At 37.3% G+C, this 24,696-nt stretch overlaps 2 protein-coding genes across 2 annotated transcripts; one reads left to right on the top strand and one right to left on the bottom strand.

Annotated features, from left to right (window-relative positions):
* Positions 1 to 350: 350 nt before the first annotated feature.
* LOC308692985 (uncharacterized protein) lies at positions 351 to 3,810 on the bottom strand. The gene is made up of 5 exons (XM_081369665.1): positions 3,548 to 3,810; positions 2,959 to 3,005; positions 2,387 to 2,701; positions 1,538 to 1,692; positions 351 to 1,009 (listed from the first exon to the last, which is right to left on the bottom strand). The coding sequence occupies exons 2-5, from the start codon at positions 2,996 to 2,998 to the stop codon at positions 965 to 967; spliced, it is 555 nt and encodes a 184-aa protein (XP_081225791.1). The 5' UTR covers positions 2,999 to 3,005; positions 3,548 to 3,810; the 3' UTR covers positions 351 to 964.
* A 1,141-nt stretch (positions 3,811 to 4,951) lies between these two features.
* Positions 4,952 to 24,279, top strand: appb (amyloid beta (A4) precursor protein b). Its single transcript, XM_081368785.1, has 17 exons — positions 4,952 to 5,181; positions 9,842 to 10,009; positions 12,540 to 12,669; positions 12,940 to 13,052; positions 13,430 to 13,620; positions 15,269 to 15,513; positions 15,677 to 15,847; positions 18,435 to 18,568; positions 19,490 to 19,564; positions 19,849 to 20,007; positions 20,147 to 20,275; positions 20,364 to 20,463; positions 20,555 to 20,758; positions 21,266 to 21,319; positions 21,740 to 21,810; positions 21,924 to 22,070; positions 23,502 to 24,279. Exons 1-17 carry the CDS (start codon positions 5,119 to 5,121, stop codon positions 23,601 to 23,603), a joined length of 2,256 nt encoding a protein of 751 aa, XP_081224911.1. The 5' UTR covers positions 4,952 to 5,118; the 3' UTR covers positions 23,604 to 24,279.
* Positions 24,280 to 24,696: the final 417 nt, after the last annotated feature.

Below are 24,696 nucleotides of genomic sequence, written 5' to 3' on the forward strand. Positions count from 1 at the left end.
TAATCTGTTCATTGCAGTGTGTGCATTCTGACTTCTTCTTTCAAGACATGGTCATTTGTCCATTACACTTGCACAGTCATATAGAAACTGAAAGCAAACCAGTGGAAAGAATTAAAAAAATTTGAGACAAGGAACAAAAGTTTGTTATTTTGTTCCTGCTGCGGTTAGAAATCTGGACAGGATATAACCTCAACATAACGCAACAGCCGAGAGCTTGAACCTCTAGATGGAATTTTTGACTAAAATCCTGTGTCAGCAAAATGTGCTAAATGCCAAGCTTAATTCATTCTGTATGGTATTATTCTAAAAGTACTAAAACTTTAGTAACAGAAGAGAGATACATAAAAGCGTATTTGTAAAAGGTTTATTGCCTCGGCAGGTTTGAAGCAGAATTCATTTAAAAGTAAATGACATTTAGTAGAGTAAAAAAAAAAAAAAAAACATATCCCATAGGGAGTGCAATATTTCTTCCACATAAATGAAAATCAGCACAGGCTGAGGAAGACAATCCATTCAAGAGTAAATGTAAAGAAGCTTACATGGTGTGTGCTTAATAAATCATTGCAATACACATATGAACTATAAAAAAATAGTGATTAGAAAAGCCTTTTTTAAGTATGAGACCACCAATGACTCAAATCAGAGAGGAATGGGCAAAATATATACTGCACGTCCTCCACCTCTTACATCTGTTCTTGAAAGAATGAACAAACAGTTCCTACAAGGAGAATCTTACAAACTGTACTGTTTACAGGATATATTCACAGTGTATTCACAATTCAGTGGTATAACAGTGCTACAACTGAAGACTGCACATTGCAACGATTGTCTGGACGCAGAACGCACCACTCTGCAATGCCCACAAACAAACACGTGTTTAGGGCTAAGGCCTTGTATTGTCTGTGCTGTTGTAGGGACCTTGTATTACAACATAGAAGTTAGTCCGTTATACTTTCGAGCAAGATCACACACTTTTGATCATAGGCTGCTGTGAGGGTAATTCAGTGTCCTATAGCAAAAAAGAAAAAAAGAATTCACAGTCAGGTTTTTGGAAATGTTTCAGGTACCATTGCTAAACATGTCAACCACATGACCTGAAGCACCGCTCTGAAAATAGTGAGCTACTGGTGTAGATTTTACTCGTAATTCAAGGAATACGGCCCCTTTGTCAAGTCAAACCTCAAAAGCTGTCATTCAAGGTCACGTTCTAAGATAACCGGAATGGAACAAAAATGTGCGTCAGGTGTCCTGTTGCACATTTTTAAAAGTGTTTTTAACTTAATATGGTGTCTCAAAATGTGACACTCAGGTTTCGAGATGCTGAATAAACAGATGCATCGTAACACGTTTAACATCGTAAAAGACATTTGTATAGTAGAGTGTGTTTACAGGCATCTGGTCTGAACGACCCCTTCGTTTTTTTATATAATAAATGAAATCATTTAGAAAGTGTATATTTGCTATGACGTTTTATGTCATTTAATGACTAATCACAAAAAAATCAACGAAACATAATATACAGACAAAAACTGTTTACCGTGTTTGTCCGTTGTCGTCTTTTGACCAGTAGGGCTAGAAGCACCAGCGCAACAGCGAGTATTACCACTACCAGAATGGGAACACTAGTAGAGACAGTGTTGTCAGCTTTCTCTCCAGAGAAGGTTTGTTGTCCACTGTCTTCCTTTTCAGACACTGGTTAAAGACAATGGCAATATATGAGAAATGATTGCCATCAATATCACACATTACAGATTACAAGCCCAACTTGTTATATATAAAATATCCACACAGGTAGAGGTTCTAAGGCAGTGGTTCTCAACCAGGAGGCCGGGGTCTCAGCAAACTTCCGAATAAGTCTTAAATATTTTATTTAGTCTTAAATGATTATATTTATAATTTAATTATATTAACATAACATTTGAACTGCTGTTGTAGAGGAATCTCAGCATTTGTAACACCAGCTCTGAGCCTATAGCCTTATTTATACACTTTCACAATACAAGTACAGTTTTTTTGCTCTGTAGTCTTATTCTGATACCATTCAACAGATAAGCTATTTTATTACTGCTGGCTGCACAGCAGATGACGTCAGGAGGATGTTTTTTATATTGTGATAGGCAACTCTGTGGGGGCTATGACTTTCAGTTCTGCTGCAGTGGCAACACAACTTCCTTTGGTTGTCGTGAAAGTTCTGCTTTTTAGCCGCTTTTTCCGACCTGTGAGTCTCTCACACGTTATCATCTAACCAAACATAATAGACTAAAGCTTAGCAGACTTTGAAAAGAGAAGCACAATGAAATTTTAAAAGAGGAAGAGGCTTGTTTCCTTTCAAGTTTTTGCTACCGATTTGCTATAGGATAAATAAATTCAGTTTTAGATAACTCACCTGTTAGATTAACATCTGATGAGTTCCTTGACCAGATTTTGTCAGAGACTCTGAATAGGGCATGACAGGTGTAAACTCCTGCATCCGCTGAAGAGATGTTCAGGATCATAAGGGAGCAGTTTGTTTTCTCCTTTTCCAGGAAGACTTCAGTCCTGTCAATGTAAGCCTGGTCTATAGATTCCTTTTCTTGTGGATAACCATTCACTACTGTATCACCTTTCTGCCATACCAGTTTAGTTACATTAGAACAGCCACATGGTAAAATGACGTTCTGTCCAACGATGCCAGTCGCATTAGTTTCCACTGCAGAACCATCTACAAGAATAGTAACATTCTCATCAAACAAAATTTGGAACACCAAATAAACACCAAAAAAAAAAGAAGATAGGATTCTCTATAGGAACATCAGAAACTGTTTTACATTTCTTTGATACATGTAATTTTACATTTTAACTTTTTTTAATGCAAATAATATATGCATATCTGTATGTGACAAGAGATCATCAATAAAAAAGTATGTTTTTTTAATAGAGCAATATTTAAGGGTCCAGAAGGATTCAGTAAAGACTCACTCGTGATCAGCAGAAGTGTCAGCAATGCCAAGATCATCATGGTTGTCCTGGAGGAGAGAGAGGCAGGTTTTGAAGCAGGCTATTTGCTGCTGGAAATTCCCAAATTCTCCAACAAACTACAAACAAGGCTGAATGTGCAGTGGTGGTAGTATACTAACACAGGATTATAAACATCTTTGTCCTGATGAGACACAGTGTCTTTTGTTTAAAAAAAAAACGATGTATTAATCAATGTATTGGTGAAATTTATTAGGCAGCCAATTTCCCACAGGTCACAAGAGAAAAAGAGCCAAACAGCTTTTCCTAAAAATGCAGTCATCTGACATTGACTCTGGAATGTCCTGTGTGAATAAAGCTCCCCCAAACAATGTGCTCGTGAAACGCACTTAAGGGACTCGATGATCTGAGTCTCTTAACACATAAGTTGTGGACCACTAAAACTTTTAACTGCATGAAATTATTCAAAAACTATTTTATATATCAAAAATATTAAATCTAACCTTTTGTTATAGCCTAACATATTGTGTATCAAACATATTAAAAATAAGATAGTTAAAGAAAAAGAAAAGAAAAACAGTATCGTGCTGACCTTTGGGTTATATTTCCTCTGCAGAAGACACGCACGCATCCGATCACGGTGAGTTAAGTCAAATGCATGAATCACTCTGGAGTTTGTTTCAGTTAAGACTCGCCTACTATAGGCTACATCCCACACACAGATTGCAACGCTGCTGGGCGTGGCTGAGTTCATGTAGAAGCAGTCATCTGAGCGTGTTGACCTAGAATTGTATGGGTTGGTGATTGGCTAATTTTCACCTGGATCTGCACATGCAAATTGACTTGTTTGTGTGCAGCGATTTTAGGTGGGAAAAACCCAGACCGGACAAGAGAAACAAGTTGTCCAAGGCATTGTTCTGTAAATTCCATAAGATGGTGCTAGAGGGCTTTAAATTCCCTTTCTGTGCCTTATTCGTTTTTTCTCTTGGCTTTCCTACTGTTATTGCCCAGAAAATAAAGTTCATTGACCCTATTAATTATAGAAGGCAGGGTAACTAATTTGGGTAATACTTTGGGTATTATGTTCCAAAAGTGAATGAAGTTCATTCTGAGGAGTTCATTCTACTGAGGAGGCAACACATTTTCTGTGAACAGAAGATTTCTTTTATTAAAATTCTATGCCTATAAAATAACACATGATATACATGCTTTTTAAAATATTTATTCATAATAATCACTTCAGCAAAATGTGTATCATTTCATTAAAACATTTTAAGTAGCCTATAACAGCTCATTATTTCTGATTTAGTATCTGAACATACTAATTTCAAAAATGCGTATTTCAAAAATGAGTCAAAATTGGCATACTTAAAATGAAAGCTCTGAAAACACACAAGTACGACATAATATTATATAAAACAACAAATCTACATACATGAAGACATTGTGTACATTTTTACATATGCTATTTTCGAATCTACAATGGTCATCTAAACTCTGGAAACAAGGTAGCCTATACATATATTTTTTTGTGTTTTTCGTCATACATTTAATTTAAAAACAATATCATATAATTGTTTTAAAAGTAAATGTAAGAAATTATGTCTACTGTGAGTTCAGCATTTTCAACAGTCATATTTTTTGTTGCTTTCGTTCCATGGTCATTTTTACACGCTTTTAGAGTTCTTCCAAGCTTTTTCTTTGACCTCATTTTGGGACGGTTTTGAGGCTACAAAAACTGAATGAAATCATTCAGTGGCTTTGCTTATTTCTATAAGGCTTATTTATTTGGTGTAACGTGTCGGTTTAGGTAGCCTATAAGTAAATAGCCTAATTACTTCGTTCAAACCTAAACCGGCACGTTACACCGATTGTGTCTGCTGTGCTGTTCAATCCCTGTGTTGATGTATCGGTCAAATTCTGCGGTTTCCTCACTGACCACCACCTTCAATCTATCTGACTCCCTTTCCTTCCACACTCTCCTCTCTCCAGACGTGTGGTCAGCTGACTTTCTCTGGAGCAGCTGTGTGCAGCGCGCATTCTCACAAAGCACAGCCCAGCATAGACGATAGGGGAACACGGAGCTGAAAAATCGCTACAGAAAAACCCTGAACCTCTCAGGACATTTATCCATCAGGACGTGCTGCGCTTGGGAACACGGCCATGGATATGGACCGTACGGCATTCCTGCTGTCAATACTGACGACTTTGTCGCTCGCCATCGAGGTAAGAATAGTGATTGTGTGTAATGGAGACGGAGCTTGATTCTCCTCCATACTTTAAATGACGGCCTGGGAGCGAACGGGAGGAAAAACGCAAAGCTAGAGCATGACACGGATGCAGACAGACATTTGAGCGCTACGTGATTGTCAGCTGCGTATTCCAGCACGATCATACTTCTCTCTAATGCAGTTGCCAGTTGGGTTTCTTGTCCATCGGTGTTTTAGATCAGTTAAAAAGTGTTGGGTGGAGGCTCCTGGTGCAGGCAGGATCGCCACTAATAATAGGCACAGCGGGCGAACTGTAGCGCATGAAAGTGATACATAAGACGCGCATCATTCTAGCATCTTAAGTAACGTTAGTAGCATTGTTTTAATACCTGATGGTAATTTGCACACCTTCATATAAAACATTAGCATCACATTCGAAGGTGAAACGTGGCATTGAAACATGCTATAATGAAGAATTGCACTGTGGAAAACGCCGATATGGCGATTGAATGCTGCTGTGCCTGTAATGTTTTTTCTATGTTAGAGCAAATGTGGATCGGAGGAATATGAACTCATGTCATACAGATGCGGCTGGTGGAATCATGTAAACATCAGTGACTGACAGCTCTTTGTCAAGGGGACATGTGTTAAAGAGCGCATTCTCTCACCACCTGCAGTTTGCCTATAGACCTTTTATTTACACGATAAAAGAAAAGAAATATAAAACCTGTGGCAGGTTTGCAAGATTGCAGAGCTCCATTTTGTAAATAAATGCTGTGGCAGCAATATATCCGACGGCCCTCCTGAGCCAGCATCAGAGGACAACGCTCATTCCTCTGCGGCGCCTTTTGCGCATCTATTATTCATACATGTCTTTATGAAGGAATTTGCTTTGTTATAGCCTAGGCGTGATTGTTAAAATGCGTAAATGATGTAGGACTTGTTCATGGTGGAGAGATTTTGTGAGGAATATTAGGCCTACAAAAAGATGTTAGTTGACAGAAGCAAGATGGCGTCCGTGAACTGCGGCGTTTCATTTTTTTTTTTTTTTTTTTTTTTTTTTTATCTCGTTAAGGCAAAATCTCCTATATGGATATATAAACTTTCTCACTCCCACAAACACACACTGCAATACATGTTCTTTTCATGCACAGATTATTTTAATGGTGGGACTTGAATATGGAGCTTATTGACACCTGGTAGTCAGTTTACACAGAGATATTTTATCTACATAGTTTTCTGTAATACTGTCTACATGTAGATGTGGTGTTGTTAGTGTTCTTTTAAAATATGGTAGCCTATAATGGTACCAATATCAGGGTGAAAATAATGTAGAGCCTTAAGGGGCGTGACTCCCAGATTACAAATAGGCTATTTCAACATTAGGCTATTTAAAAAGGAATCATAACATTTTAGTTACAAATCAGCTATGTATTTTCGCAGGATAACAAAAAAAAGTTACCTAATGTTATGTTTCCCATCTGGTTCTTTTGTTTCCTAACATTATAGGAACATTATTATTTTTTTAGGTAAGGCTTTGTTTTAATAACCATAAACAAATGTTTCTAGAACATTCTGGGAACCAAAAATTGTAAGCTGGGATAATACTAAAGCTCTGTTCAGTATTAGATCAGCAAAAAAAAAAAAAAAAAAACAGGTTCTGTCATTGTTTTTCCACATTATAATTGATTCACAATCACAATTATTTCACAACAACTGTTTAAACTCATGTCTTATTTCATGTGTGTTAGCTCAGAGGTCATCTGCTGCTGCTGTATTCCTAAACATTGACTAAATTAATCTCAGTTATATTGATTTTATTGGGTCTTCAAAATTAAATGAATAAGTGTGGATTTTTGTGATGTAGGCATGTCAAATGACAAAGTTGTGAACTAAAAAGTTACAAATTGACCCTTGTACCATTCAGAGTGCAAATTATATAATGACTTACACTGGCCTAAAGCTTTTTTCATTAAAAGGTGTCATTTGTAGGTAATGTGCCAAAACAAGCTCTGAGAGTTTGTGTTGTCACCTCTTTATTGGTCACCATGTTTTTCCTGAAATGTCCCTTTGCTTATTTTGTGTATAATTGGTAAATCTGTTTTCGGTTAGCCTCCATCTGAAAAGGGCTTTCTTTGTTTGACTGGGAAATATCAGTGGAACATGTAAACATGGTTGGTTTTAGATTGTTTTTGAGTGGTACAAAAACTACCTCATTGATTTTTGACAGCCTTTAAGATTAAGCCAGAGCTGAATGACTGTTGAAAGCTGCTCATTTTCATTTTGCACTAATGTGGATGCTGAACTGCTATGACAACCTTGCTGAGACACTATTTTGGTACACTGTTATCCACAGATGATTAGCTTTCACTAGTGGCTCAGTGGCTGTGTCAGTGTTAAAGCATTTCTTATATCATACATTGATGGTAATGATCTCATGTAAAACAATCTATAGCTGAAATTTTGCAGCTTATTGCAGTAGTTAAGACGTTTTTATGTCTAACACATGGTTTTCCTAAAGAGTTAACTACTGTAGTGCGGCCAGCATAATTACAGTATTTTGTTTTTAAATTGCCCTACAGCATAGAGATGTTTTATTGCACTATAACCACCAAGCCATTTGTTAAAAGGTTAGAAAGAAAAACATTATGGACAGAGTCTATCTATCATCTATCATTCTATCTATCTATCTATCTATCTATCTATCTATCTATCTATCTATCTATCTATCTATCTATCTATCTATCTATCTATCTATCTATCTATCTATCCATCTGTTAGGGGTGTAACGACTATACCCTCATGTCACGATTCGATACATATCACGATACGATATTATTGCGATACTCCAAGACATATGGTAAAAGGTTAACAAGAAAATGTACTGTTGATTAAAATGTTAAATTTGAAATTATATTTAATATTATACATAGTATTTTAATGTAGTACTGACACTAAAACTCATTTTTTTTCTCACATACCCTTGTAATTTTCATTTTGGGTGAACTATACTGAATACAGATAGTCATTATCCACAATACATATTTATGTATTGCGATGTATTGTGACACAATATATTGTTACACCCCTTCTATCTATCTATCTATCTATCTATCTATCTATCTATCTATCTATCTATCTATCTATCTATCTATCTATCTATCTATCTATCTATCTATCTATCTATCTATCTATCTATCTATCTATCTATCTATGTCTTATTAAGCCATCGTCTTAATGAGACAGATGCATCTTTCAGACAGCTGGCTACAGCAGCACTTCCACTGTTTGTTACCCAGGACAAAAGAGGGGAAACACAACAGTCCCATAATCCCCCACGCTCAGTTGAACAGACAGGGTGGGTCTGGTTGTAAGGAACCTTTGTGACTCACTGGGTCGAGGCCAGGCCAAAGACACACAAAAGAGGACCAACATTATTCTCTCTCACTGACTATGAATTGAGTGTCTTCTGCAAATATGTTTTCCTTCGTGTCATTTTCAGGACCAAACTCTATCTTTTTTTTTTTTTTTTTTTATCTTCCCACCCACTTCAAGAGATTAGATTGTATTCGAGGCTTTTAACCCTGAACCGAATAAGGCAGTAATGTTTGATATTGTAGGCTACGTTACATAACTGGCATTGTGGCTCTAAAAGATTAATGTTTGTTTACAAGTATCAGAGAGTTTTCACTCTCATGGTTTCAGTTGACTTGCTTGTAGCTTTACAATTTAGTTTAGCCAAAAAGAGTGAAATTATTTTGATTATTCATTTTGGTTTAGTATGGAGGAAAACAAATTCTCCATAGTTATCATAGTTATATATTTCTATGTTGAAAATGAAGATAAATGTATAGCCTACTAACTATACCATTTAAATGTTTGGGTAGGATTAAGTTTTAAGAAATTTAAGCTTTTAAACAACAAGGATACATACAAAAATCTAACTGACCCAAACTTTTGAATGGTAGTGTGTATACATATTTATATAGTATTCAATATTTTATTGAATACCAGGAGATGTTTTCTAACACTTGCTTACCCGCTAAAAGCTTTGGTATAATTTGAACACTGCTAGAAAGGAACACAAAAACAGCAACAACAGCATAAATAAAGCCAGCAAACAGTACAGCAATAACCTGATAACAGTCGCTACATAATTTATTCACTCCATACACAGTGCATTCTGAGAACTCAAAACCCAACATTGTTCAATATGAAAGTGTTTATCCAGTCGACTTTCCGTTTGGCTAGTTAGGTAACATTTGGTGCAATATTGTTCATCGTACGTGTTTGTATGTAGATTCAAAGTAATTTCCTTGTATCTGTATGTCCCTGTCTGAACCCCACAAAACATGTTTCTTGGACATTATAATGTTTAGTGCTGTAAATAGATGGGCAAACCTGCTGTTATCTATATCTATACCACACATAAACTATTTGTTGAATTGTCTAATTCTTGTGCTTCCCCACACATTTGCAGTTTTTCCTCTTTTCATTGTCATCCTGTCTCTGTTATCGGATTAATTAAATGATAGGCTGCTTACTTAATCAGGTTAATCACAGTTGATTGTATACATCAATATTTGCTGAGAAAACCCACCACATGAAGACATCTGAAGATCATAGGCTTATGTGATAATGGTTCCTCATGTTCCTGCTGATTGTGCTGTTGGCAGGTGCCATCAGATGACTCAGTGGGCTTGTTGGCGGAGCCCCAGGTGGCCATGTTCTGTGGGAAACTCAACATGCATATCAACGTCCAGAGTGGCAAGTGGGAGCCGGATCCAACTGGCACCAAGAGCTGCATCGGCACTAAAGAGGGCATCCTTCAGTACTGCCAAGAGGTAATGAGAGAGAAAAAAAGCAAGCTTACACACATTGTAAAACATTGTATTGTGATTACTTTAGGAGTTAAAGTCAATTATATAATGACAATCACAGTATATAATAGGAGGCTGCTGAGTATTACATAAGCATGTCAAGTTCTATTTAGTGGTCGACTGATATAAGTTTGTCAATGGCTGATGCTGTTATTTGGGTAGCAATGTGGCCGATAGCCAATGTAATGCCAATATACTCTACCGTTCAAAGGTTTGGTTTAAGTGAAAAGGTCTTTATGACAGTAAAGGCATTTGTAATGTTACAAAGATTTCTATTTCAAGTAAGTGCTGTTCTACTGAATAGAGAATCCTCAAAAATAACGTTTCACAGTTTCCACAAAAATATTAGGCAGCAAAACAGTTTTCAACATGATAATAATACGAAATGTTTCTTGAGCACCAAATCAGCATATTCAAATGATTTCTGAAGGATCATGTGACACTGAAGACTGGAGTAATGACTGCTGAAAATATATTAAAATTGAATTTTAAATTTTGTAATAATATTTCACAATATTACTGATTATTATTTTTGATCGAATAAATGCGGCCTTGATGAGCATAAGAGATACTTTCAGAAACATTCAAAAATCTTACTGACCCCAAACCTTTGAATGATATTGCATGTTTGCAAATGAGAGTACATAGTACAAACAAAAATCTGACATCAAATGTTAATTTTACTAAATATATTTTAATAAATTTAGTCAAAAATATTTCTGAAATCTTAACTGACCCTTTTTACACATTCATGGTCTTATTGTGCAAAGATACATTTTGCAACTAAAATATGTTCAGCCATGAAGTTTGAGTTTTGGCTGTAAGACAATATGTGAAAACAAACAGTTGTTTTTAGGATTAATTTTAATTAATTAACGCCAGCTTGTGATGGTGATGAGGGGGAAAATTGCTTAGTTTTTTTTTTAATCACAATTATTTAGTTAAAGGGGTCCTATTATGCCCTTTTACAAAGTCTTGATTTTGTTTTTGGGTTGTACTAGAATATGCTTTCATGCTTGATTGTTAAAAAAAACACATTATTTTTCACATATTTTACATTATTACAGCTCCTCTCTACTAGTCTGTCCTGAAAGCATTTAGTTCCAGTTTCGATGAAGCCCCTCCTTCCGAAATGCGAAATGTGATGTGATTGGTTAGCTGGCCCAGTGTGTTGTGATTGGCAGCGTTTAGTTGCATTTTATCGGGAAATGTCCCACCCCTCCATAACCACGAGTTCTGCTCTCGTGTAAATATAAAGGATGGCATCAATTTCAAACCGGATTCAGACCCTGACAATGTTAACAACAAAAGGAGCATCCAGAACTGATTTCATGCACAGACTTTGCAAGCACAGATTTCACAGGTCGTTTCACCAGGAGTGGTACAGTTTTTTTTTTTTTTTTACATGATAGGTACGATGTTATGTACCATTTAATCATGATATTTGTCAGAAAACTATGGTCATACAAACAGTAATCGATCACAAAAAACATAGTTTATTTTCCTAAGGGGCGGTGAACAGCCTTACAAAAGCGAGAGCTTACAAAAACTATAGTAAACAACCCTATATCAACACTAATGTTGGCTAACAGGCGAACGTAGCGACAACATAAAATTTATAATTAGAACTATAGAATTATATTTCTATTCAATAGAATATGTAACTACAAATAAGAAGACATCCACAAACAACATATTGTCCCAACAAGGTGGAAACGGAGCAGCATTTGTGTGTAGGCTGCATCGTGGTACTGGAAGCTGTTCTTCGTAAAATGTGCAGCGCACAGATAAATATCAGGACTATAATGTTCAGGAACAGTGTTTAAAATAAATTTGACCCATTCTAAGTTCGTCAGCCTTAGGAAGGTCAAACAAATGAGTTGTGAAAAAGCGTCTCTGACATAGCAGCAGCTTATCCAGGCCTCATCTGCTTTTCTGCGTATTCCGTGGGCGGGTATTATTTAAATGAGGAACATTATGACTTCATAAAGCCCTGAAAAATCATGTTGTAGTCCTAACCAGCCATTTGTTGTAGTTCTTTGGAAAGTGGATTCTGTTAAATAAAATAACTCCTTTTGGAGTGGACTTTCAGCTTTTTAAACTTGCAGATTTTTTTATCTTAAACAGCAACATTACACACTAACTAAAGTTGAAAAGCATAATAGGACCCCTTTAATCCTGAGAAAATAAGAAAAATATATATATATATTGCAATCTTTCATTGAAATTTATTTTGCTCCACCTCTGAAACGACTTTTCTGTTTTGGATGATGTCACCAACCCCTCAATTTTTTCTACATTCTGATATATACCACCTCCTTTTCACCATCCAAGCACTTACCAATGGATAAAATCAAGATCCCTCATCCTGTCTCATGAATATCCTGTTTCACTTGAAAATAGGTCAGGTTATGCAAGTAAAATGAATTGCAAATGGCTTTTCTGTTGACCTCAACAACAGCTGGTAATTTGTACACTGTCTTGACTCCCACAGGTATACCCAGACCTCCAGATCACTAACGTAGTGGAGGCCAACCAGCCCATCAGCATCCAAAACTGGTGCAAAATGGGTCGCCGCCAGTGCCGCAGTCACGCGCACATTGTGGTCCCCTACCGCTGCTTGGGTACATATTAGTGTTTTACATTAAACTATCCTTCAATGTGATGATTACATCAGTACTCTACCACTCCTCGGGTTTTAACTTGGATTTGTGGAACATTAAACTAATGCTTTTAGCGTGGCTGTTGTGTGATTTCCTATCATCCTTCCACATCCGATAAGATGAGATTCATCAAAACACAACGTTTGCTCAGGATATTTTCAGCTGCAAGTTACATATCAGCAAAAATCTATTTGAGCACCTGATGAGCAAATGTTTGTGTGTTTTTTTTAGTTGGGGAGTTTGTAAGCGACGCCCTCCTGGTCCCAGACAAGTGCAAGTTCCTGCACCAGGAGCGAATGGACATGTGCGAGAGTCATCTGCACTGGCACACGGTGGCCAAAGAGGTCAGAGGTCACACCACATGACATTTACTGTACTCTTTCACAAAGTTATAAAACCATACACAGCTGTAATCTGTGCCAGAAGAAGCCGGATCCAGATCAGGCACCTCCAGAACTGAATTTAGTTCCTATTTTAGTAAATCCCCATTTGAAAAGAAATGTTTGCTTTTTATTTTTGCTTTAATGTTTAATATAAAATGATATCCCCAGACATGCATGTTAAATAATGGTGTAGGCAGATTATGATTGAATAGGATGTATAATTCATCTCTATCTAACCCACGAGAGCATTCTACTTATAGCTCTATGATGACTCAGTGCCTTATACCTCTCTTGCTTTCGTTCTCACTCACACTTTCCCTGTGGCTGCCCCTCTGCAGTCCTGCGGTGATCGTTCCATGAATCTCCATGACTACGGCATGCTGCTGCCGTGCGGCATCGACCGTTTCCGTGGTGTAGAGTTTGTGTGCTGCCCCATGGAGGAGCACAAGGAGTTAGACAGCGAGGAGCAGGAGGAGGCCAACTCAGATGTGTGGTGGGGCGGCGCAGAGGCCGAGTATACCGACAGCAGGTACACAAACACAAGTGGTATTATTGACACTTCGTTCTGAGACCACTTGTGAACGTGTTTATTTTGAACAACTTTTTTATAGAAATAATATTATCAGAATAAATAATTATAATATTTTTGCAATTTATTATGTCCACTCTTTGCTTTCATGACAGAAGCACTCTACTGCATGATCTCCACAAGTTTGTGTACAACCTGATTATTATGTTCTCCAGCATGATTTGAGAAAGATGAAAAGCATCCCATATTGGGTCAAAATATATGCTACATACATGTTGTAAAAAGTACTAAATATTTTCAATTTGAAAATGTATTGCTAATGTAATGCAAAATATATTGCATAATGTACTTAACCCTCTGGTGCTGCTCGCATGGTGGTCAAAAATGACTTTTTTTTATTTAAAAAAATGAATGTACTATATTTTAGTACAATAATGTTTTTATTTAATATTTTGTGTTTTGGGGGGATTTTATGGAACTAAATTATATTTGTAGAATAGTTATTTGTAGAACCATGTATGCATAGACCTGAAAATGAAATTTACTGTCGTAAATCTTGAATGTTTTGGATCACAGTCTTAAGTTTGGTCTTTTTTAAAGAATCTTGAATGTTGGCAGATTATTGCTGAAGTGAAAAAAGTATAAACAAAATAAAAAAAAGTTTATTATTATGAAAAATGCATACAAATACTATTTTTAAATTTTATGTGAAATCTATATTTTCCAAAACATGTTTTACTCTAAAACTGTGAGAAAATCAAATCCATAAATCTAAACAAACTGTGTTCCAAATTTGTGCTTGATATCTCAAAAAAATGAGCTTTTAGTAACATTTGGTTTAGGCGTAGTACCAAATGTTTCCACTAGATGAAATTTGCTTCACATTTGTTTCCAATGCGGTATTTATTTACTACGAACAGTACAATTCAAGTCAAGTCACATATATATCGCTTTTTACAATACAGATTGTTTCAAAGCAGCTTTAGAGATAACAGGTTTGTGATGCAACAGAGTTTGTTTCCAGAATAAAATAGTGTCACAGTCCAGCTTAAGTAAGCTCAGTGATGTTTCATTTTTGTTGTAAAAAAGTTATTAATTTAGTTAATTTACATATATAACCGCTCTGGAGAAAACCATGATGTCGTCGTCCAGCTCAGTTCAGTTCTCATATAATGGTGTCAATGCGGGCAGATCAATATTATTGTTGAATATTAAATTAAATGTTAAATTTAATGTCCCCAACTAAGCAAGCCAAAAGCAACAAAGGTGAAAAAAGGCGACAAAGGCGACAGTGGCAAGGAATCAAAACTCCATCAGGTGGCAGAATGGAGAAATGGAGTACAAGTGTGACACTTTTTTCAGGACCATTTAACCCTGTCGAATCATGTCCATGGTTTTTGTGTTCACATAGCAAGTGCTAAAACCTTCACCAAGTTTTGTACCATTCTGATTAAGTAAAACAGAAAATCAGCACCAGAGGGTTAAAAGGGCTAGATAATTCATTCCTAATAATACATTTTGGGTAAATGCAAAATGTTTTTTAAGTGTAAATATAAAACATACATATAGCAAAAATATTGTATCCCACCTTTTCAATATAGTCTCAGACTTTAATATGCCATGAACTTCATTCATTTTTGCATCACAGCGTGCTGAGAGAGCAGACCCCTACCAAACCTGAGCCCGCTGTGACTGAGGATGATGAGGATATCAACAATGAGGAAGAGGAAGTATGGGACAACGATGAAGACGGTGACGGTGAAGATGATGAAGACGAGGAAGACGACGATGAAGACACAACTGACGAACAAGACACCAGCGAGCAGACCTCCAACGTTGCAATGACAACTACCACCACTACCACAACAGAGTCTATAGAGGAGGTTGTGCGAGGTGAGATTTGTGTATGCATAAGTGTACATTTCAGTGGTACATTTCAGTATTCAAATGTGAAAAAACACCCTTACAAGACATGTTTGAGAAAATGCACAGGAAAGCCAAAACTGGAGCAAAATGTTACATTTAAACAAATCAAAGAGTGTCTCTTCTCCATTAGCGGTGTGCTGGGCCCCTGCTCGGTTGGGGCCATGCCATGACAAGATTCCCCGCTGGTATTTTGTGGTGGAGATGGGCCGATGCGCCCCCTTCATCTTTGGGGGCTGTGGGGGCAACCGCAATAACTTTGAATCAGAGGAGTACTGCATGGCTGTCTGCAGCAGCAGTGTGTGTAAGTCCAGACGACTCCTGAGAGGAAGTTCACCTCTCTGCTAACCAGCACATCGTCTCTCTCTCTCACTTTCTTCGCTTCATTCGTGCTAAACTCACAAGCTCAGCAGATGGCTTGATGCTTTAGCCCGCATGGATTACAGGTCTCTGTGAGGTGACTGTACAGGCACAGCGCCTAGTTCCTTTAGTTTAACCTCCTGCTGTCTTGTCTGAGCACACTGGAACTTTTCTTAAACTCTCCATCTTCGTTTCCTGAATCTACAGCACCATGTTAAAAGAAACAATATTGTTTTAATATTCAAATCCGGATTGTAAGTGATAAGTAAAAACACGGGGCATAGGGATAAGTGGCGTCAGATTTGCTTGTTTTGATCCTTTTTTGATGACACTTAAGTTTTTAACACAAGTGTTGCATAATGTGAAGCTGTTTTGGCACTGATGCCAGTCTTATCATACATTCTTATCTTTTGTGCATCAACTTTCAAATAAAAAAGGACATTATCAAATAAAATGTTCAAGTGAGATTCGTAAAGTATTTAATTAACTGAATTATTCATAAATAGTCATACATGCATTGTTATATAATATATAAATATTTCTTGCTCTGGAAATTCCAGCAAAAGTAACTAAATCATTATATTTATATTATTGATGTGATTTAACATTACTCATACCTCCCGTCCCTTAACTGGATACCGTAAAATAATACAAAGACCATGTCTTTTTATTGTATTGTCTTTGCTAGCTGTCTGCAAAAACAAAGACAGCGCAACCAGTGTAGTTTAATTCATGCACAAGTAAATCTTATATAGGAGCAGTTATAGAGTAAATAGTAGCAATAAAATCAATATTTTTCCAAAAATGGTATTCAAGTCAAGTCAGCTTTATTTATATAGTGCTTTATACAATACAGATTGTTTTGTAGTAAATAATTATTATTATTAAGTGGTTTTTAAGGCATTGTTTAATAAAATATGTTCGTAGGAGAATGTATTTATTTATTAAAGCAATTATTTTTCATGATGGGCAATGTTTTCCATACTGTACTACGGTTTCGTGTTTGCTTTTTTTGAGTTTCAGCCACTACAGATTTTGAGTAGATACTGACATATTTGATAGCATGGATGTTTGTTTGTGCTTTTGTCTGTTTTTAAAGCACCTGCATGTCAGTGGGTGTATTTCTTAACCTGCTGAACACTGCACTTCTGTATGTACCCTCCCCCATTCTCTCTCTCCGTTTGTGTTTATATCTGTGTGTGGGCCAGTGATGGAGCTGTAGTCGGCCTCTGGTCAGACCAGCCTGCGGCAGCGGTTCAGTGGGTGGTTTACGCTCGATTAAGCACAATGCTGGACGCTGTGGGAGAGTGACAGCGGAGCAGCCCTCATTCTGACAGGGCATATTCCTCACAGCCAGTCTGGCTGCTCCCGCATGCTCGCTGTCAGAAAGTGTCACAGCAGCTTCAAAATACACCCATAGAAATACAGCTCTCACACCCCCACACACTTACAGCGGCTCAAAAAAAGTATTTGGACACTTATTCCACAATTAAAAATGTCACTGCATTACAAATCATCAAACTAAATGGCATTTATTTTAAAGATAGCTCAAGCACGCTTTATAAAAAAAAAATCACTAAAGGACATGTTAGGTTTAAAATGTAAAACAATAGACAAACTGTTCAAAATTAAGATAAAAGTATTGTATACTTAAACATGTCTTCATGTCCTTATTAAATTGAAAACCGTTTAGTCTTTGGGGCTGTTTAAACGACACCATTTCCAACTAAAAATGTAAAACTTTTTATGCGTTTTGGCCGTTCATTTACACGACAGCGGCGTTTTGGGTGCCTGAAAGTGCAAGATTTTGAAAACGGGTTTCAAAGTGCGAGTTTTTGAAAACGGTCTCCGTGTAAACAACAAAAACGCGAATCTCTGAAACCGATGACGCCATGTACATGCGTATTACGTGTTCAGTCTACAGTGTTTCATCGCAATCCAATGGCCTGACAGCAGAATACAGGGTTTACAGTCGTTTTCGCTGATCCGTGTGAATGGGGATCGTTTTGACAATGTTGTCATCTGTACGTGGAAAACTCAAAGGATAAACTTCTTCGTTTTAAGAATATGGTTGTCGTGTAGACGTACCCTAAAATACCAGGTCTTATTTTGCATTATTAATTGATGCACATTATTTCAAAGTTCTGCAACAAAGTCTAGCATAATTTGTGTGCATATGCCTCATATTTGATATTTTCCACTTCATGCAGTGACGTTCATTTATTTTCTTTAGTGTTTTAAGTGTCAAAACACTTTTTGGGGTCACTGTATATACATAGATCTACCATACTGGATGATTTTCCAGCATGAAAACTCTTAACTCTTTGAGCATACCTAAAACATGCATTATAGCAACCTTTGGCAATAGTAATCTCACAAATGTTTCTGACTTTGCTAACCAATTTTAACCTGCATCGGAACTAGCTGTTCTTTCCCTGGAGTCTTCACTCTCTTCGCCGAAAGGAAGATTCTCTGGCTCACATTTATCTGTTTTTTGACACTCGCTGAACAAGACTTCTCACTCTCTGTAGTACCAACCATGGCCCCGAGCCCTGCGGATGCTGTGGATCGTTACCTGGAAGCTCCAGGAGATGTGAATGAGCACACCCGCTTCCAGAAAGCAAAGGAGAGCCTGGAGGCCAAACACAGAGAGAAAATGTCAGAGGTGGGAACCTGAGTAGAGTGGAATAATGCAGTTATAGCAGTGGGGCAAAGTTCTCTTACAAAAACAGTGGTGGTAGTAGGGCTGGGCAACAGAACTAAAAAACAGTTTCTCTTTTTTATAGGATTATATAGGATCACATTTATGTATATATATATATATATATATATATATATATATATATATATATATATATATATATATATCAGGTGTCAATACCAACTAACATTATGAAAATACAAACATTTTGATGAATCCGTAAAAATTTACATCAGAGCAGCTGTACAAATGATTTACACAAAAATGTGTTCTGCTTGTGTTTTATGAATGAGGCCCAATGAACAGAAGAAAACACAGCTTAAATACACTGAACAAACCAATCAACTAAATGAAGATCAGGTGCAAACACTAATCAAACCATAAGTAACCATAGAAACTAACTAGAAGAGGGAAAAGGGAACAAAGGAAACACGTCAAACATGACATAACCCTGACAATTGTACAATTACGTTTGATGCAGGAAAAACATATATATTTTACTGAAACATTTAAAGGATGAAAAATGAGATTGCTGAATCAGAGTTTTGATTTAGTTCAGTGAAAGTGAAAGTTTGAAGTGAATTATGAAAATGCATAAACCATTTAATTGGTATGTTATTGTTTGTTAAAAACTTAAAAATATAATTATGTATGTCAATGCAATGTTAAAGATATTATTATTTTAAAAAAGCATTACATGATTTATCTCAAAAATAGTTTAAGTAAATGTAGTATTTAATTAGAAACAATTATTAATATTTTTATTTAAATGAATATAAAAAAATTATGTCATATTATAATATCATATATTATTTCTATTTTACCATTGTACATAACCAAAATAAAATTTTCTCCTGTCTTTTCGTCCCTCTTATCTCTCTTCAGGTAATGAGAGAATGGGAGGAGGCAGAGAGACAGGCAAAGAATCTTCCTCGTGCTGATAAGAAGACCATAATTCAGGTAAGCTTAATAAATGTGAATAGGATATGTTGGCTGATGATTCATAAGCAGTGAACGGCAGAACATAAACATAGTTTATTGTTAATATAATCTAGCGGTTTGTGAACCTGTTATATAAAAGCACTTAGCGGGGTTACGGTCCAAGTGCATTCAGATTTAGTAGCACAGCATACAGTTTCCATTAAAGCGGAGGGGGGATTCTCAAGCGGACTGAAAGGCACTGTATTTTATTCTTCGGGATTAATAAAAGGCTTCTGGCTTAATGTTTATTCGTGTTTCTATAGCGCTTCCAGGAGAAGGTGGAGGCGTTGGAGAAAGAAGCGGCCGGGGAGAGACAGCAGCTGGTAGAAACCCACATGGCACGAGTGGAAGCTCTGCTGAACGACCGTCGCCGTCAGGCTCTGGAAAGCTACCTTAGCGCCCTTCAATCGGACCAGCCTCGGGTATACGCACACAACCATGCTGCTCAACCACTAACAAAATGGCTTACACGTGTTGTTTACAATAGTAAATTGTATAATGTCTTTGCTAATCTAGCTAAAAAAGAAAAACCTGTTTTCTCCTGTGTCCCGTCTCGTACAGCCTCGGCAGGTTCTCAGTCTGTTGAAGAAGTACATACGAGCGGAGCAGAAAGACAGGCAGCACACCCTCAAACACTTTGAGCATGTGCGGGAGGTGGATCCGAAGAAGGCGTCCCAGATTCGACCATTTGTAAGCTTATGTCAAGGTTGTTCTTTCCTACTTTAGATATAAAATGTGTAGACACGTCAAACTTCAGTTGGACCCCTTGTGCTCATAGGTGATGACCCACCTGCGTGTAATTGAGGAACGTATGAACCAATCCTTGGGGTACCTCTACAAGGTGCCACAAGTGGCTAATGAAATCCAGGACCAAGTGGGTGAGTGTGAAGTGCTTTATTTAGTGTTGAGTTCACTGTCATATCATTTTGGGAACAAGTTTCAAACTTGGGTCTACTGAAACTTTTTCAGCACTGCTGGTTCAGCGTGACCAGGCGGAAGTCACCCAACAGCTGTCATCTCTCCAGAGTAAGATGAGGGTTAGCTACGGGAACGACGCCCTGATGCCGGACCTGCCTGACAGCACCACCACCCTGGACATCCTGCCGCCAGAGCAGGACGGCCTGGGCTTCATCCACCCCGAAAGCTTCAACCAGGCCAACACTGACAACCATGGTAAACATTAACACATTCAATGCTGGAACTGAACCGCAAAACTTTAAAAGGCCCGTTTTCATGAAAAGTATATACATATTGAGTAACCAATCATATACAACTATACACCGCCGTTCAAAAATGTTGGGTTTTTTTATGTATAGTGGTTTCTACAAAAAATATAAAGCAGCACAACCATTTCCAACATTGATAATAATAAGAAATGTTCAAAATCAGCATATTAGAATGATTTCTGAAGGATCATGTTACACTGAAAATGATGCTGAAAATTAAGTTTTTCCATCACAGCAATAAATTACATTTTAAAATATATATACAAAACAGACAACAGTTATTTTAAATTGTAATGATATTTCTCAATATTACAGTTTTTAAATGCAGCCTTAGTGAGAAAAAAAGATATTTTTAAAAACATTAATCTTGCCCACCCAAAACTTTTTGAACGGTAGTGTAAATAATCAAACGCTGGATTTAAAAGAGGCTGAGCAGCTTTTTTGTCTTGCTCAGTTGAACCCGTAGATGCCCGTCCAATTCCAGATAGGGGTCTGCCTACGAGACCTGGTGAGTGTCTACTTATTATTTTCAGCAATTGCTTTGTTTAGTGTCTGTGTTAATTATGAAACTGAACTGAATCAGCATATTTAGTTCATATAACAACACTTTTTACAGCTTCTTTACAGCGGAATTTGTCTCATATTTGAAGAAGTTATTTTCCTATTTAAAGGCACACTATGCAGTTTCCATTTTTCTCAAACAGTGACCCCTAGAGTCGCTGTGGAGTACTTGTATTTAACGTTACTGTCGTAAATACCACTCACGCAGAGCCGTCTCTGCACTCTTCCGAGCGCGCTTTCTTCATTTTCTTCGTTGACTCTGCCATGATTCACGTCTGAAATGCGTGCTAGTGTCTTCCATAGAGGCTGCTTCATATGTTTAATATCACATATCTAATGAATATGTTCATATGTGTGTATTTTTAAGAGATTCCAAAGGTTCGGCTTGATATTGAAGAAAGACACAGTGCTGGTTATGATGTTCGTGACAAGAGACTGGTACAACAATTTACACACATATTTCGCTAAACATGCATACATACAGACAAAATATCTATATGTATCTAATATTTCACATGCAATAAGTAATTGATGTGTTTGTGTCGAATCAGATGTTCCTTGCAGAAGACATGGGCTCTAATAAGGGGGCTATCATTGGACTGATGGTGGGTGGAGTCGTCATTGCTACTGTCATTGTAATCACCCTTGTTATGCTCAGGAAGAAGCAGTACACTTCCATTCACCATGGAGTTATTGAGGTGAGAAACATGTTCAGATATCTTTACATGACAATTTTGTGATTTGCAAACTTGGAAATGTCATTGAAATAATAAAAAAGTATTTAAAAGTCTTTAATGAACTTTCTGTTGCCTACGCTAAAATATTTCATTAGCTAGAAATCTGCTATTTCAAAATGTAGTCTTTTTTAAAGTTCACTTGATCATATAATCAGAGATGAAAAGGGGAGACAACTGATGCCGTGTCTGTGACGCTTCACAACGTCACAACAGAAAAACTAGCATGTTTAATATTTTTTCGGTCCCCCGCAACGGGTTCCGTCACATACGTGACTTTGACCAATAGGAGCACAGAAGCTCTTCTGAACACACCTCTCAAACATGCCGAAACAAAAGAAAGACGATGGTATTTGTGCTGCTATGTGGAATTATGTAATGGAGGAAAGATTGGTGGAGCAATACGGCAAAAAAGTGAAAAAGATAAATGCTGGCGAACACATTTAGTACATTTATTTTATTTTTACTACTGGCTAAAAACCTCAAGTTTGCTTTGGAGGATTGACAGCCCATACTGTAATCTTTGTGCAATCCAGTAACATGTCCACTGTCAGGTTTTCTTTTTTTGTGAGGGGCTTTTCTGGCGACAAGACAGCCAGTGCGACGACTGGTCGGAAAGCAACGTGTAGTCTGACATGTTTCTTGTTTACAACACAAAAAGACATACTCTGACAGAGTGACGAATATGTTGTGTAGTCTGAATCCAGGATTAGGTAGCTTAACCTACCTTCCTCCAATGACATTCCTCCAGCATTCCTCATTCTCCCCTTCTGCAGCTTTAGACCTACATTTGTCATCCAATGTATTTTTCATATTCCCCCCTGAGTAATACATAGAATGACAAATGTAGACCTAAAAATGGAGAAGGGGAGGAGGAGGGAGGCTGGAGAAATGTCATTGGAAGGTAGGACAAGTTACTGCTCATATAGTCTATGACAGCAGAAGGTCTGGACTCCATAGCAGCTTTCATTGGCCAAGGACCATCCAGAGGCCATCTGACTGACATTTAAAGCAACCAATCACAGTTTGCGTCATGTTTAAGGGCGTGAAAATGTAACATCGATGTCCCTACAATAACAAACCTGTGTGTAAAACTCTTGGACGTATTTTAAAAAGTCTATGCCGCGAACTTTACATATTTCACATACTTATGAAAACCAAGCATTTAGTTGATCCTGATTACTCGTTGTCATAGTTGTAAACACTTCCATGAGGGGGTTTGGCATCGCGGCATCTTTGTTTCCATGTTTTTTTAAATAAAAACTGAAAATATAAAAATAAAGGCTAGTTCATAACTTTAATAAATACTTAAATAGTATATAAAAATACTACAATAACACTGCTGGGAATGAAAAAAACGCATTTAATGACCACCATATTTTTTTAATATCTCAGGTTGACGCAGCGGTGACCCCTGAGGAACGCCATCTTACTAAGATGCAGCAGAACGGCTACGAGAACCCCACCTACAAGTTCTTCGAGCAGATGCAGAACTAAAGAACCACTTCAAATCCCCGCACTCCCCCTCACCAACACCATCAGCACCATCACCCCACTGCATCAGGACAGAGAATGCAGACTGATCCCTCATACACACTGTAGATCAGCTCTGTCACCATGGAGATGAGAGTGGCTTCCATCACCTGACCATTTCATCCAATCGAATGAGCGCTCAATCGGTTTGCACAGAAAAGTGATGTATCATTGCTGCCCATTCAGCCATCTGTCAGTACGACGGTCCATCTGTGCGTTCACATGCTTGTCCGTCACAGCATTGTGTGGTGAATGATGCGTCTTCTGCTCTGTTCTCTTCACCCATGCATGCTTTCCTTCTGACTTACCCATGGTTCTCTAATTCACAGGGGTTTTTTTTTTTTCTCTCATGTGAGCATTTTTGTTCCCCTCCAGAAATTTCTTTAAGCACTTACGCCTCCTCTTTTGTTTGCACGTTTCCTTCCTCTTTCGCCCTCCTTCCTTTTTCCTTGGCACTCAGATGATGCGGTGCTGTGTTTGGCTACATGAGGCTCCAAACGCAAACTACCAGATGCAGAATAATGTACTCATCAATAAACTTTCCATTCAGGTTTTTCTTTTCTGTAAAAAAAAAAAAAAAAAAAACATTAAAAAAATACACATAAAAAAAAAAGTTAAAAGTAAAAAAAAAAAAACATAAGCAATGAATGTTTTTATTTTATGTGTAATATGTATTGAATTAAGGCAGAAGCTAGCTGTATCTATGTAGTGCATGGAAATTTTAACAGAGAGATGGTTTCTGGATCCAAACACAGGCTTTGACCTCTCTCATGTAGAGATTTTAGCTGGATTGTACATTTTATTGTCTTCTTGTGATCACATTTTAAATAAGTGAAAAAAGAAATCTGCTTGGCTACATTGTCACAGGGACATGCTTTAACTGAAGTGTGCTTTTTCTTTCTTTTGGACCATGCCACGCACACTTAAATGGTTGCATGGGGCTGGAAAAAAGATGTATGTATTGTATTATGAAGTGTAATATTAGCCCACGTTTTGGTTTGTTAATGTTCTACGCACTCTGCATTTTTTTTAAGGGTCTAACTACACCCTTTTTGCC

Source organism: Scardinius erythrophthalmus, assembly GCF_964197995.2.
Source record: "Scardinius erythrophthalmus genome assembly, chromosome: 6".
Taxonomy (NCBI): domain Eukaryota; kingdom Metazoa; phylum Chordata; class Actinopteri; order Cypriniformes; family Leuciscidae; genus Scardinius; species Scardinius erythrophthalmus.